We start from the raw sequence: 15,000 nt of genomic DNA on the forward strand, positions 1-15,000 counted from the left end.
GTAAGAAAAGGAGGCTACCAGTGTTGCACACTATCCTCTCCTGAGCCTTCACAACTTGGATTACAGGCAGTGAGGGAATGCCAGTACTGACCATCAGCTGCAAAAATTCACCTCTTATGAAGGAATGAAAAGATGGAAAGGAGCTGATGTACAAGCTTCAAATATGTCAGCAGCTAGGGCARAGAGGAGAGGGACTGGCTGCTTCGTGTCTGCCATGGAGAGAAGAAACGAGGAAGAGCGCGGAAGAGATTGTGAGGATGAAGGACAACCAAGTGCTGGTGAAGTGTCTGGGGTGAATGTGAGATTTCCTTGTGTGGGTTTGTAAGAACAGCAGAGACAATTTTTTCCTCAGGAAAATTCAGCAGAAATCTTGAGTTACAGAGGTTGAAGTAATCCCCTAGATGAAATGTCAGCTTTTGTCTAAGGTTTCTTTATCTGTTTTTAGCTCAGAAGCAGCTTGTCAGCAGCTCCACCGCTTAAATCCCCTTGAAACCTTGGGCTGCACCTTCATCTGCAAACACCTAGCTGATGCCAAGCCAAGCTGCTCACATTAGCAATTTTGTCTGGGCTCAGTAAGATACTGGGATAGGGAGCCTGGACCTGTATCTCTGCTGGGAACCAGACCCACCATGGTGGAAAAATACTGATCTGCTCTGGAAAGCCTGTATTCCAGGGTCCTTTTTCCTTAAATCACACCAAAAATCCTTATGGCTCCTCTTACAATTCGTACAGGGAGTAACGATCCCATTCTCTGCAAAGGGGCTTCACTCAGCAGCATGAATGGGTCTCTAAGGCGAGGAGAGCTGASCCAATAGCTGCCTTTTACTTGCCTTTCCATCAACTCAGTGTCCAGTGGGATAGACACCAGTCACACATCCCCCACTAGATAAACAAGTCATCTTCCGTGCATGGAGAGCTGCCATTGCTGCCTTGGACTTCCTACAGGCTCATGCAAATGTCACTGAATTGGCAACATCAGGATCACCTTTACAGGCATTTCTATGCGACAAGGCAAGGCGGAGGTATCCAATTAGTACCACAAGTGGCAAAAAGTGTCTTCATGTCCAAATACTGTATTGCTCTGCCCAGCACATGAACCCATTGCCGAGCGTTGCCCGAGCTTGGAAGAAGAGGATGAAGAATTCCCAGATTCTTTCTGATGGGGGACTCCAAGAGATGCTCATGTTCCCACACCCAGAAAATCTGTTTCAAATGGGACTTTATTCATCAGGGCTTTTTGTGAAAATGTTAAAGAAAACTTAAAAAAAAAAAAAGAAGGAAAGCTCCCAGGTTGGCTCCAGTTCTTCACCCTGGGGATGGGGAGGAAGAGCGTAAGGGGACTCTGGGGCTATACACATTGAGAGGTGCTCAACGTGTCTTCCCCTCTCCTGTGTTTGGAGAGGGGAAGACAGGAGGGGACTGTGCAGCCAAAGGCTTTGTAATGGACCTGCTATACTGTGTTTTCAACCAGATCTAGCTGGATGTCCATGTAGGTACTGTAGYAAAGGAGGAGGTAGCAGCAGGGTAGTGCCCAAGGCTAGGTGTGCTACAGCCTGCAACCACATCTCCAGGGCCAGGATGTGGAGAGCAAGGCTCCCTTCCCTTCTAGAGTCTGATTTTGCACCCTGTTTCATTCGGAGCAAGTGACAGTGCTTGGGGGGCATCCTGGAGCAGCACCATCCTCTTGCTCCTCTATACTGGGCAAGACTGGGTTGCTAGTGGGGCAGCCAGGAGCATCCTTGCACAGAGCAGCCTCCACAATGGACTCTTTCCTCCCAGGTCCCACATGGGCAGCACCACAGACCTGCGCTTTCCGCTGAGCACCGTGGTCCATGCCCCTGCTGAGACCTTTGGGACAGCCCCAGGCCTACCTCGGGCCCAGAAGGGTCGATTCGCCACGCGGCGAGAGGAGCCAGCCAAGGTAACCCATCTTCATGCTGCCGCTGGTTCGAGATCACCTTCTGGGTGCTTAGCTGTGGTCTCCTGGCTTGGATGCTGACCTCACATGTGGGCATTTCCACTGAACTGGGGACATGGGGCAATTTCCTTCACCTAGCGCCTACGTGGGAGTAATCCAGCAGGAAAGGTTTTGCCTTGGGATCATGTTGACTGCTACTTGGAGGCTTCCAGTTTGGCTTTCAGAGACATGGGGTTGCTGTGCATGAACAGTGAATTTTTTCCCTCAGGACTGGGAGCAGGCCCAGGCAGGCAGCGTTCTGGCCGCGGGGCCTCATGCATTCGACAGTGACCCCGAGATCTCTGATGTGGACGAGGACGACCGTGAGACGCTCTTCAGTTCCATGGATGTGCTCTCTCCCAGCGGGCACTCAGATGCCCAGACGTTGGCCATGATGCTCCAGGAGCAACTGGACGCCATCAATGAGGAGATCAGGTAGTATCCACAGCCAAAAACTGATACTGTCTTGTTCTGAAATGGCTCCATGGGGCCACGGACTGCCAGGTCGTGGGAGGAGGTCTGATGCCCTGAGACTGAGGTCTTGGTCCGACTTCAGCCAGGGAAGAAGCTCCAGGACATCCAGCCACAGGGCTCTGTCCTTCCCTTCCTGTGGCTGCCTATCCCTCAGCTGTGCCAGTGCTGGCTTGCTGAAATAATTGCTGTTGAAAAGCAGCCCTCCAGTAAAATTTTAAATGAAATTGGGATCCCTCTGTGCCCTGGTTTCCATGGATCCTGATGGGTCTTGCTGCCATTCCTAGAGACCAGGGGCTCAAGTCATGGCACCTTGGGTGCRTTTACATGGTGTGGGGGAAAAAGCCCATGGCCGGGAGGTGTGAAATGGTCAGGGACTGCCACCAGAAAGGTGGGAACCGGAAGCTCTGATCTCTGATGCTCCCCCAGGATGATCCAAGAGGAGAAGGAGTCTACTGAGCTTCGTGCAGAGGAGCTGGAGACCCGTGTGACGAGTGGCAGCATGGAGGGCCTGAACCTCACCCAACTGTGCAAAAGAGCCTCCATCCCCACCTCACTGACAGCCCTGTCCCTGGCCAGCTCATCCCCACCACTCAGTGGGCGCTCCACCCCCAAGCTGTCCTCCCGCAGCGCTGCTCAGGACCTCGACCGTATGGGGATCATGACGCTGGTGAGATGGCACACAGGACCAGWGGGAGCCTAGGGCAGGGGATGAAGCTGAACAGGGGGTGCACGTGTGGCTGACTAGGGTGTGTGCACGGGTGTATGGGGGTGTGACATGGAATGGGGTGCCTGTGTTTGTCTTCTCTTAGCTTGGCTTGCCTGGCCCCAGTGCCACTTGCCGTGCCGGGGCATGGAGGGCTGCTGCGGGAAGTGTTTTTTGTTGACCACCTCCCTTTCTGTGTCTCTCTCACTTTCCCCCTTGCAATCAGCCCAGTGACTTGAGGAAGCACCGGAGGAAACTGCTTGTGAGTCGTTCCCATCCCATTGGTTTCTGTCCAAGCCCCTTTTCCAGTCTGCTCCTGGCTTTGTCCATGCCAGGTCAGGCTGCACAGAGCTGGGGACCCCAGGGATTCAGCAGGAGCTTCAGGGGGATCCCATCAGGTGCTTGGAGGCATGCCAGCCACATCACTGGAGTCTGAGCCCCATGTCCTCTGTGTTCCTTGGCTGCACCTTTCGTCTTTGATCTGCATGGCACTGCCTGCTCTGGCATGGGAGCTGGGACCAGAARCCTGTGGATACTGGTGGGACACGGGATGTTCGGAAAGCCTTTGGGTCTTCAAACATCATGCATCCCTACTGGGRACAGGGTGTTTTGGGGACATTCCCGTATGTGCTCCTCAGAGCCCTCTGCTACAGCTGGCAGTTTCTATCCCCACATCCTGACCTGAACCATGGGGCTGCATCCTCTCTCCTCCCCATTCCCAGGATCTTGGCCTTTGTGACCTTCTCATCTGCCTTGGCAACTCCAGCCATTGCTGGGGCTTGGGTTTAGGCTAATCTTGGCATGTGGCAAAGCCACAGGGTGCTGTCAGCTTTTTTGGCCATGCCTTTATGGAGCAAGAGAGAGGGGGTCAGTCTGGGGCAGCCAGCAGGGCATCGACGGGGCCGGGGTTTTGCTGTCAAACCTCACAGCTCCTCTGTCTGTTCAGTCACCTGCAGCTCGGGACGAGAGTCGAGAGGATAAAACTACCATCAAATGTGAGACCTCTCCCCCATCCTCACCCAGGACACTGCGACTGGAGAAGCTGGGCCACCCTGCACTAAGTCAAGAGGATGGGAAGAGGTATGTGAAGCATCCATTAGGTCTTGCACTGACAGTGGCTGCTCCAACAGCCCCAGGACTCGGGGTAGGGGGAGCGTGGGGCTATGGGACTGGTTGGGGTTTGCTGTGGCTTGTGTGCTGCTCGGGAATAACCTAAAGGCTTTGCTGTTCCTCTCCCTCCTCCATCCCCAGCTCACTGGAGGAGCAGGCCAGCAACCCCAGCAGCAACAGCAGCCAGGACTCCCTGCACAAGGGCTCCAAGAGGAAGGGGATCAAATCCTCCATCGGGCGCTTGTTTGGGAAAAAAGAGAAGGGCCGCTTGATTCAGCTGAGCAGAGAAGGGGCCACAGGGCAGGGTCCGTGAGCAGCCCCATTCCCGTGCGCGCTGAGCGGGTGTCCTCGCAGGCCAGGCTGTCCACACACTTCTGACACTGTCTGGCTTTGAGGTGCAGTTGCGGGTGCCAGGCAGAGAAGTAGGGACATCCCATCTGATTTGGAGACATCAGGGCCACAGCTGAGTTGTGCCCAGAGTCTACTGTCTCTGATCTCTGTGCAGCTTCTGTACTGGTCTGACAGTACAGCCCCAGTCTGAGAGTAGGTGTATCATGGGGTGTTCTGTCCCTTTCTGGCGTGAGCACGTTATCAGAATTCATGCTCTCCAACAGCTGCAGTGACAGTAATGATTCCCCATCACTGTATCTTATCTCTAATGTTCCCCAAATCTGTTYCCCTCCCCGTGGGACTTCCCTGATCTTGCGTAGCCCTTCAGTGGGCACCAGGTTTCTGTAGCTAAATCCTTCACTGTTGCAGAGTTGGGTGTCTTGAAACAGAAGGGATGGCAGACAAGGATCCCCTCGGCACTCCCCAGGGACCTGGGGTCTGTCGGAGTGGGTTGGAAATGGGGAAGGGCCATCACCTGCTGTGCTGCAACTGTGCATGCCCAATGCCATGGTGTGGGAACCCCAGCAGTGCCCATGCTGACCCTAGGGATGCAAGGCTAACTGTGRGAATGTCACACTGATCCCGGGGATGTCGCACTGACTCTGGGAATGTCTCGCTTGCTCAGTAGTGCTGCTGACTGACACAGAGGTGGGCATGCAGGACCCCCTGGGACTTGGCAAGCTGGGGGCTCAGGCCGAGAAGGATCGACGCCTGCGGAAGAAGTGAGTGGCCCTCCTTCCCTGCCCCAGCAAGGAAATGTCCCACCTGATGGCTGCTAAGCCATGGCAGGRGTGTGAGAATTGCTGAAAAGCCCTAAACTGAGACGTCTTCTCAACTTCACCCTTCCTGGGGCCCTATTAGCTCCACTATTGCTTTGCTGCTGGCTGCTTTTTACTGCCCGCAGTCTCCTCTCTGTTGAGATGTCCTTCTCACCTACCTTCATGTCRCGAGCCTGTACAAGCCACGTCTGCTCCCTTTCCCACAAGCCCCCCCAAAATCACTCTTATGCTGCTGTTCCCTCCAGGCATGAACTCTTGGAAGAGGCTCGGAGGAAAGGACTACCCTTTGCTCACTGGGATGGCCCAACTGTTGTCTCCTGGCTGGAGGTGAGGCAGAGCGTGCCCACGCATTGTCCCCACACACCAGTTGCTTTGCAGTTGCAGTCAGTCTGTAGCATACTCCTGCAGCACAGGGTGTGGTGGCCTGCACTCCAACCACGCTTGATCCTTTCACACAGGTAGCAGTTGCAGAGCAGCTCATGCCCAACATCTTCTCCTTGCAAAGCTCTGAGCCCCTCAAATAGCCCTGCAGAGTAGGTGGTCACTGCAGGTGTCAGCAGGGACCTCTCTCTGGTCCTGGAGATATTTGCTGACCTGGCTGGACAGCAGGACAGAGATGTGGCAGAGAAGCTGTCTTAGAACCACTGTGGGATCAAGCAAAGAGCACTGATGGAGCAGAGCAGATACCCACATCCCTCTCTCAGTCTGTAGAGTTGTGGGTGGGGGTTTCTTTATGCCTGAGCGTAAGGAAAATGGTGTTGAGTTGAAAGGCTTAGCAGATGCTCTTTCCCTGTGCTGCGTTCATGACATGTAGGGATGTTGCGCTGCCACCAGGACATCTGTGCAAGGTCTGAAAAACAAAGGAGCTCCACATGGGCATCCCACTTTGGTACTGATGTTTAAAGAGGGCATCATGAAGACTATCAGATGAAGTTAGGGTTTGTCCCCCAGGCAGTCAGCAGCTTTGCCCTGTTTTGGCAGCTCTGGGTGGGGATGCCAGCCTGGTACGTTGCCGCTTGCCGAGCCAATGTGAAGAGTGGGGCCATCATGTCAGCCTTGTCTGACACTGAGATCCAGAGGGAGATTGGCATCAGCAATGCCCTGCATCGCCTGAAGCTGCGCTTGGCCATCCAGGAGATGGTGTCACTCACAAGCCCATCAGCACCACCCACCTCRCGGACGGTAAGTGCTCTGCACCACCAACCCACTTGGGAACCATCYCCCAACAAAAGAGACTCTAACAGGACAAGGCAATGTGGCTGGGCTCCACTTCCCYCAGCTCCTTGGGACCACAGTGGTTCATCAGTCCCCAGAGAATCCCAGTGTCTCAGGCAAATGCAGCGAGGAAGGGCTCACKGATGTTTGAAGCAGGCCATAGAGGAGGTGATACCCCCGCACGGAGCAGTCAAGCCACCAGACATGTATCCTCAGGTGCAAAGATAATTTACTGTCGTCAAGTGTGAAGCACTTCCCTATCTTTGAGCACCAACAGATGCTCTTATCCTCACACACAGAGGTTGTCAGCAGGAAGCTAACCCTGTCAAGCACCCTGCGAAGAGCAAAGCTCAGGGACTGTCTGCCCTGGAAAGGATAAAATCTGAATGAAACAGTGCGTGTTAGCTGTATTTGCCAGCTCAGATACTCACAGCTGWTTTCTCAATTGTTTCCACACAGAGGTCCCTTCCAACCTTACCATTCTATGGTTCTATGATTATCACTGCTGCTGGCACAGGGAATATTTGGCCAAAGTGTTGGGGGCAGGTTTAGCTCAGTTGGTTAGAGTGTGGTGCTGCTAAAGCCAAGGTTGCAGGTTCAATCCCCGTATGGGCTATGCGGAGGACTGGACTAGATGATCTCCAGAGGTCCCTTCCAGCCTTACYGTTCTATGATAAATATTTTCAAGGACGATCTGAAATTCCTGGATCAGGTCAGAAGTGCAGAACCCASCCTTCCCCTGGGTAGGACATAGGATGGATGAAGAGATTGTGGCCTGTGCTGGTCCCTAACATTCTTAGGAGACAGTGGTGTCCCAGTAATGCTCAGATGTGTCTGTAGAAAAGCAGTCAACAGAAAGAAAGGGCCACAAGCCACCTCTACCCACACACTCTGCTGCTGTTCCAAGCATGATGTGTCCCTCAGATGGCCAAGGCAGGGGTCACAGCCCTCAGAGAAGGGCCTGCAAGCTCTCAGAATACRAAATCAAAGTGTAAAAGCAGTGAAAGAGCCAGAGGGGCTTCTCCATCCTCTGGCTGTGGCATACTACCATGGCTTGATGTGGCAGGTGCTGCCGTGCCTACCAATGTGCACACCTCAGCCCAGGGCTGCCTTCCTGGGTCATGCAGTCCTCTGCAGAAGGGCAGGGGAAAAGCRTGAACCACATGGTCCCCGCTGTAGGATCTCTGCAAAGAGCTGTGCTCCTCGCCGTGCAGATGGCCCAGGCTCCCCGCAGGTGACAGGGGTGCTGGCTGCCTGAGCTAGGAGGATGCAGCAAGATACCACTGAGGGCAGCACTGAGAGCAAGGATGGCCTGATTCTCCCTGCTCCTGCTTGGCAGCCTCTCTCTGGGTTGTCCTGCTTCTACCACACAGCAGGAGACCCTAAAACATCTCAAGCCAGGCTTGCTTCCAGCTGGGTCACTCCTGGTCCAGTCCCTTCGTTTGGTCCCAGAATCAACCTGTTAGGCCACAGCTCCATGGCTAGTTAACCTGATCACTGTGCCTTTCCCCTTTAGTCCTCTGGAAATGTCTGGGTCACCCATGAGGAGATGGAGAATATGGCAACTTCCACAAAGACGGTGAGTCTGGCCAGTGCCGCTGTCGCTACACAGTTTATCAGTCACCAAACTGAGCTCTGGGCATGCATTAATATGCTAAACCCCAAGAGGGAAGCAGTCTTAGCTGTGTCTCATGTGTCAGTTCTTGACCAGTACCATGCACCTGTTTAGAAACCATCTTTCAGGCTTTAAAATCTGAACAGTTTTGAAAGCTTGGTTAAAAACCATCAGACGCATTTTGGTTTGTCAAAATCTTATGGCTTTTATTGGATTTCCAGAATAGCTTGTCTGTATTGTGAGTTAGAGGAAAAAAGAAGGAAAGATGAAAAGCCAGGAGTGAGCTCAGATAGATGCATGAGAATGAGTCACATATTTGTCATCCTGCACCTAGAGAAGTTATTGGCTAATCTCCCATGGACCTTTGCAGGTCCAAATATCATCCCCTTTGCATGGGCAGGTGGTGTCACTACTCCAGGTGAGTGTATGGGGCCCCTTGGAGATATGTGCCCATGCTCTCCTGTCTGCAACTTAATGATCCTGTTTCTGTGTCTCAGAGCAGGGGCAGCATTTCAGATCAATTGTGTGAATTAGGCGTTTTATTGAAGCTTGTGTCCACTGACTGGGCAGCATAAAGCCTGTAGCTGGTGGGAGCTCTGGGGGGATGGAGAGCTGAGAGTTACGGCAGGGATGCAGCACTTAGCACATTTTGCAAGGTTGAGCAAAACCAGCACAGACTGACAATGGAAAAAATAGCTGAAAACTTGGCAAACTGGGTTGGCCAGTGCCTCCGGRGGTTGTAGCCTACAAGGCAGTGTGGATGGAGCCTGGGTGTTTCACTGCATTCACCTGTCTTTAGCAGGGGSGGCTGTGTTTGCCAGGAGGAGTGTGTGAGCCGTGGCATCTGTGCCGTTTCTAGGCTCAGCGCACAGGGTGTAATGCGGCTTTGAAGAAAGGGGTGCCTGTGAAAACRCCCAGAGCACCCTGAGCCACCACCCACAAGCCTGCCCCCCATCCCCTCTAGGTTATGCTGCACCGAGGGGTCCCGCGTTTGGCGTGTGCGACATGCACTCTCACAGCACGGGAGTGCCAGAATCACTGACTTTACCTGTCCTTTCTATTGACATGCTGCGTGTGTCACACTTAGGACACAGAGGAAGGCAGCTGGGCACAGGTGAGATCCTTACGTCACCCTTTTCTGCGGGCGGTACGTGGGGAGGTTGTGGGAAAGAGAGATGGATGCCACTGCACTCCTCTGGGGTTGAGCTCTTTCTGGGACCTCTCACCAAACAACATCCCTTGCTGCTCCAGGCACAGCAGTGTTTTCAGGGACCACCTCTGTCAGATCCTGGTCTGGTGTTGCACACCTCCATGTAACAGTGACCAGCCACCGGGGAAGGGAGACAGCTTTCTGGTTGCACAAACATTTACATTTCGCTTTTTTTTCTGGCTTCAAGTTCAGGATAGGGAATATTTCTATGAACTGAAAAGGTGAGAGGAAAAAAGTCTTGTTTGGATCCACCACTTCTGGTTCCAATCAGTCCTGAATGTTTTGTTTTTCTTSTGGCAGGTTTTATTTCATTGTTTGGATGCTAAATCAACTTACAGTGAAAATGAATGGATGTTTTGCTACCCAAAACTGACTTTTTTCATTTTGAAGGGGTAAAATCAGATGTTTTGTTGATTTCTGAACTTTTTAGAGCTGAAGCAATCTGAAATGCAGTGAAACCTATTTTTTAATTAGTTTTAAAAAAACTGATCATAAATTCCATCTATCCTTTGTATTTGCCTTTAGCCTGCTGCCCTGTCTTCTCAGGGCATATCAGTAGGGCACAGACCATTGCCAACAGGACTATTCCCTCCAGTGCCRTCAATACAGAATAGGGTTAAACTCTCCTGGCCCAGGTTTGGTCCTCAAGACAGTTTCCTCAGGCTGTAGCATTGAACGGATGCTGGTCTCCTGGGGTTGTCTGCAGCTCAGTTGAGTCCTAGTTTCTCTCTAGCTTCTCCTTTTGCTTTCACAGACACTGGCTTACGGGGATATGAACCACGAATGGATTGGGAATGAGTGGCTGCCCAGTCTGGGCCTCCCACAGTATCGCAGTTATTTCATGGAGTGTCTTGTTGATGCTCGGATGCTGGATCACCTCACCAAGAAAGACCTCAGAGTGCACTTGAAGATGGTGGACAGCTTCCACCGGTGAGCTCTGTYCTCTGGGAGGTCCCCAGGGTACAGTACCTGTGCATGGAGCAGAGGACAGGGGTTTTGAGGGATTCTCCTGGGTCTTGGGCAGCCCCACTGCTGGAGGATGGCTTTCTAGGCTAAATCCAATTGCTTGGTCTGGGACAGCTCACATAGGCAAATGTTCTTCTTCAGCGCAGTCGCTGCAGCAAAACTGGAGAGGAAAAAACCTCTTTGTTGTGGAGCAAACCACAGGCAGAAAAGAGGCTCATCCCACCCAGTCTGCCTCTGACAGGCAGAGCAGTCACCCAGTGGCTGCTCAGCTTCGAGAAGGCTCACGCTATCTCATCTACCTTGCCCAAGTGCCAGCAGTCTTGTCTTCTGCATGCCAGCACTCAGCCCAGTTTGAGATCTATTGCAGCAGGAATTATGAGCATCAGCTCATTCATCTGTCTGGCATGCAGAGAGAAAGAGGGTGCATGGGGAGCATGTCCTGGCATGGCCTTTGAATGAGTAGATCAGCATCCTGACCTTGTCATGGGGTACCACCATCTACCTCGAACCAGAGGCATGTCCCATGCGCCTGCCAAGGCCCTCCCTGCTCTCGGGGTGAAGCCTTTGGCATGGAGTGGCTCCCGTGGGCTGGTTATGCCTTCCTTCCCTGCCACTGAGCATGGAGCATCATTGCTTGGATCCACACACTCTCAGGTGGGTAGAACAGGCTGAAGCTGATGAGAGGGAGAGATATTCCCTGGTTTTTGGTTAAGATCTTYGCTTTGGGTTGTGTCTGTGCTTACCCAACCCTGCACCGAAGCATCCTTCAGGTGCATGGGGAGCAAGCAGAGACCTCCCTGGAGTCCTTCCAAGCTGCCTGCCTCAGCGATGCTGAGCCCTCCTGAGGGTTGCGTGACGCCTCATGTCCTTGCAGCACCAGCTTGCAGTATGGCATCATGTGCCTGAAGAGGCTCAACTACGACCGCAAAGAGCTTGAGAGGAGACGAGAAGAGACCCAGCATGAAATCAAAGGTCAGCAGCCATGTACAAGGTCCTGCTCTGGAAAAGGAGATGAAAAACATCCCAAGAGATGCCCAGCAGCACTCATTCTCCTCTCCCTTATTTTTAGCACAGTGCTTGTCAGGGAGGGGTCAATACTCCCAAGTAATACCATATTTGCAGGCCTGTTCTCTGTGGAGTACCTCCCTGCAGTACTTCCCCAGCAGACTCTGTTCCAGCTATAGTTAGGCAGTTTACCCTTAGGCAGTTTACCTAGTCAGGCATGAGAAGAGAGGAAGAGTGTCAAGATGGGAAAGACTCTGGATCAGCTTCTCCAACCCCATTCAGATGTTCAGGACATCCCTGAGCTTGCTCAGCCTCTCCTTCCTCGCTGGCTAGCCTGGGATTCCCTGCACATCTGGCTGCTGCTTAGATTATGTCTCATTACTGATAATGCCCTTAATTATAGCAGCAGCCCTGGATTCTTAGGATTAATTTCTACAGTTGCTTTCTGCCTTTAATTTCTGCATTTAGTTTGATAAATAGAAGGGGGCCACCCTGGCACTTGGGCACTCAGTGTTGTTGCTGGCCAAGGAAGGAGAACATCCCCAGCGTTGATCTGGGAATGATCCCTTTATTCCATCCCAGAATCAGCATGAGACCATGTGACAGGGCTCTAGGATATCATCAGGTCCCTGCATAACCAGGAGTGTGACCTGAGCTGGCCGAGGCCCCTGAGACATGCCTTCGTTCTTTTGCAGATGTGTTGGTGTGGACCAATGACCAAGTCATTCACTGGATCCAGTCCATTGGGCTCCGCGAGTACGCGAACAACCTCGTTGAGAGTGGGGTGCATGGGGCGCTCCTGGCCCTCGATGAAAACTTTGACCATAATAGTCTGGCGCTTGTGTTGCAAATCCCCACACAGAACACACAGGTACAGGGAGCAGCCTTGGGGGCTCTCAGGGGCCCAGTGACAGCCAACTCACCATGTCCCCTTATCCAAACCCCAGGTTGCACTGGGTGCTGCATGGATGTGGCTGTGTTGCAGCTCCACCAGTCTCACCAATTTGACTCTGCTTTTCAAAGTGGAGGTCTCGGTTGGCATGTGGGCTTTTTCTCTGTCATTCTCAGAGTTTTCCTGGGATGAGGATTTGTGCTGAGACCTATTCCCACCAACAGGGAACACTCATTTGATGTTACTTGCAGGCTCGACAGGTGCTGGAGAGGGAATTCAACAACTTGCTTGCCTTAGGCACCGATCGGAGGCTGGATGATGTGAGTACCAAACCTCTTCCAAGCTCAGATCATGATGGGCACCTGTTCTTGAGCAAGAAACAAAAAAAAAACTAGGAGGAGTCTGACAGGGATACGGTAACTAGGCCAATGCAGTAATGCTTGCTCTTTTCACCTTCTGCGGGAGAGTACTTCAGCTGGCAAAATCTTCTGACTCTCGTAGTCACATCTGGTGGCATTGTCTGGGAAGCATGATGTTGATTTACTGATCTGGAGAGATTCATGCTAGTGAGCAGATGCTTTCTGCATCAAGAAAACGTTTATGGCATCYCAGCACCCCTTTACAACATCAGTGGGTACAGGCCTCTGCGCTTTCCCCCTTCTCTAAGAGACCCAAGTAGGACGTCGCAGACTCTAGAGGAGTTGCAAGAACAGTGTCAGTGGAATAAGTTAAGAGAGGCCTAGTCCCAAAGTCCCCAAGAGATGAGGCCCTAATGAATGAGCTGCCAGGCCTTGGAAGCAGGAGAGGTGGAGTCTTGCACATCTTTCCTAACCTCACACTCAGTGGTCTGAATTTCAAGAGGACCCACATGGCTTTCCTTTCCAGCTGCTTTAAATATCACCTTCTAAAGGCACAGATGTTCTGGACATGGCACATTTGTGACCAGAAAAGATGGTATGTTAGAGGTGCCCCATTAGGCAGCCAGAAAGCTGCACAGTTGGTTGCCGTTGAGCCAATGGAGATGAGAATTCATCTAGACCTCTCCTACGTATAGATTTCTTCCATGAGATATGATAGCAGAGCTAGTCTGGGCTCTCTTTGTAGCATAGAGAGAAATACACACTTCGAGATGCCATTATCTGGCCTAAGTTAAATGCTTCCCTTTGGGTGTTTATGGCAGCTCATGTGTCAATGTTGTGAGGGCATCTTCACAGGCAGGCTGGAGAGAAGAGGTAGGTAAGCTGGAAAGTTTTATGCTCATGTTATGGGATCTGAGAGATGTCTCCAGTGTCCTCAGCCCAATTTGATTGTGCACTTTGCACCATACAGTTGGTCTCCATGTATGGACAGACCCTCAGTTAGGGGAAAAGGGTGCCAGTATCTCAAAGAGTGGAAGGTCCAACCACTACTCAGAAGTGTGGGCTTATCCAATGCCACATAACCTGCTTTTCCCTCACAGAGCGATGACAAAACCTTCCGGCGAACCCCATCCTGGCGAAAGCGCTTCCGCCCACGAGATGTTCACAGCATCAATATGCTCAGTGGCTCAGCTGAGACACTGCCTGCTGGCTTCCGTGTCACCAGCCTGGTTCCCTTGCCACCTCCATCTGCCCCTGCCAAGAAAATGCCCCCAGAAGGTAGGTTGCCTCATTTCTCCCAGGGCTCCTCTCTCAGTGTGGGGTCATGTGCCCAGACCTTCCAGTGTGTACCRCCAGGGAATGACATACCCTTGAGAAAGGAGAGGGGAAGAAGCTCGCTGATCACCTGCAAGGCTGAAGCCATGCAATGCTTGAGCTGTAGATGTTACTTCATGGGGCTTATTTCAAACTCTGGTCTGGTGTGTGGTTTCTTCAGTTCAAAGCAACAAAATGGRGGTGAGACTGGACTAGGACCGTGACAAGTTATAACATTAAATGGGGATCTGTATTACCCGCTCCAGGAATGGCATCCAAGGCAGAACGTGTTGGGATAGTGTTGGGGGCTGCCAGGAAATGGCAACTAGATCTGGGCCACGCTTGTCCATCCTGCCTTTTGGGAACCATCCCCAAAAGAGCAGGACTTCGAAATAACCTACTCAACTTGATTTGAGCACTGCTGAGCAGCCACTCTTCTAGGGMTGGCGGGCACCTGCTTTGACGTGCTTATTGCTCGTCCTGCTGGTTGTCATGCATGTTTTAGCAGAGCCTGGGACACTTTAGCAGTGTCCCTGGCTCTGGGGCTCCATAGGATGCCATGATCATACAACTCCCTTCTACGAGTTATCTTGGTCCCTTCAGAAGCTGCAAGGAGGTGCAAGCTCCAGCCAGGTCACTCCTGGTCTATTCCCTGGAACCAGGTACATTGGTGACACTGCCCCAAATCACCCACCTTCTCTAGAGGTACAGAGCTGGCTTCAACACACTCAGAAATAAGTGTAGAAGAGAATTTAAAAGTTGTGCTGTCACCTTCTAGTTCCAAGTTCTGAGCTCAGCTCTTTACTTGACTTCAGATTTGATTCACTCAATTTTCATGTCTTTTCATCCAACAGTTTGAGTCAAACCTCTGCTTAACCCTTTCCACCCCAAACCTGAAAACTGTGATTCCCACCCAACTGAGTACCACTTTGGACAAAATTCCAAGRATTAACAGCACCCAGATTAAAGATGGCAGGGATCAACTTTCCAAATATCCTGGAGCCTTGGGGG

General features: G+C 52.1%; 1 protein-coding gene across 1 annotated transcript in view; it reads left to right on the plus strand.

The window, feature by feature from the left end:
* The window catches only part of PPFIA4 (PPFI scaffold protein A4), a 64,210-nt gene that overhangs the window by 47,432 nt on the left and 1,778 nt on the right, over nucleotides 1-15,000 (plus strand). The window contains exons 14-29 of the mRNA XM_085304109.1: nucleotides 1,780-1,921; nucleotides 2,187-2,392; nucleotides 2,858-3,098; nucleotides 3,361-3,396; nucleotides 4,081-4,214; nucleotides 4,386-4,549; nucleotides 5,260-5,356; nucleotides 5,659-5,740; nucleotides 6,395-6,595; nucleotides 8,145-8,207; nucleotides 9,331-9,357; nucleotides 10,208-10,383; nucleotides 11,294-11,391; nucleotides 12,120-12,295; nucleotides 12,568-12,636; nucleotides 13,776-13,953. Of these exons, the coding sequence (XP_085160235.1) occupies nucleotides 1,780-1,921; nucleotides 2,187-2,392; nucleotides 2,858-3,098; nucleotides 3,361-3,396; nucleotides 4,081-4,214; nucleotides 4,386-4,549; nucleotides 5,260-5,356; nucleotides 5,659-5,740; nucleotides 6,395-6,595; nucleotides 8,145-8,207; nucleotides 9,331-9,357; nucleotides 10,208-10,383; nucleotides 11,294-11,391; nucleotides 12,120-12,295; nucleotides 12,568-12,636; nucleotides 13,776-13,953 (2,090 nt within the window). The remainder of the gene's footprint in view (nucleotides 1-1,779; nucleotides 1,922-2,186; nucleotides 2,393-2,857; nucleotides 3,099-3,360; nucleotides 3,397-4,080; nucleotides 4,215-4,385; nucleotides 4,550-5,259; nucleotides 5,357-5,658; nucleotides 5,741-6,394; nucleotides 6,596-8,144; nucleotides 8,208-9,330; nucleotides 9,358-10,207; nucleotides 10,384-11,293; nucleotides 11,392-12,119; nucleotides 12,296-12,567; nucleotides 12,637-13,775; nucleotides 13,954-15,000) is intronic.

The sequence above is a fragment of the Rhea americana genome, unplaced genomic scaffold (genome assembly GCF_003343005.1).
Source record: "Rhea americana isolate MKP2758 unplaced genomic scaffold, rheAme1 scaffold_203, whole genome shotgun sequence".
Taxonomy (NCBI): Eukaryota; Metazoa; Chordata; class Aves; order Rheiformes; family Rheidae; genus Rhea; species Rhea americana.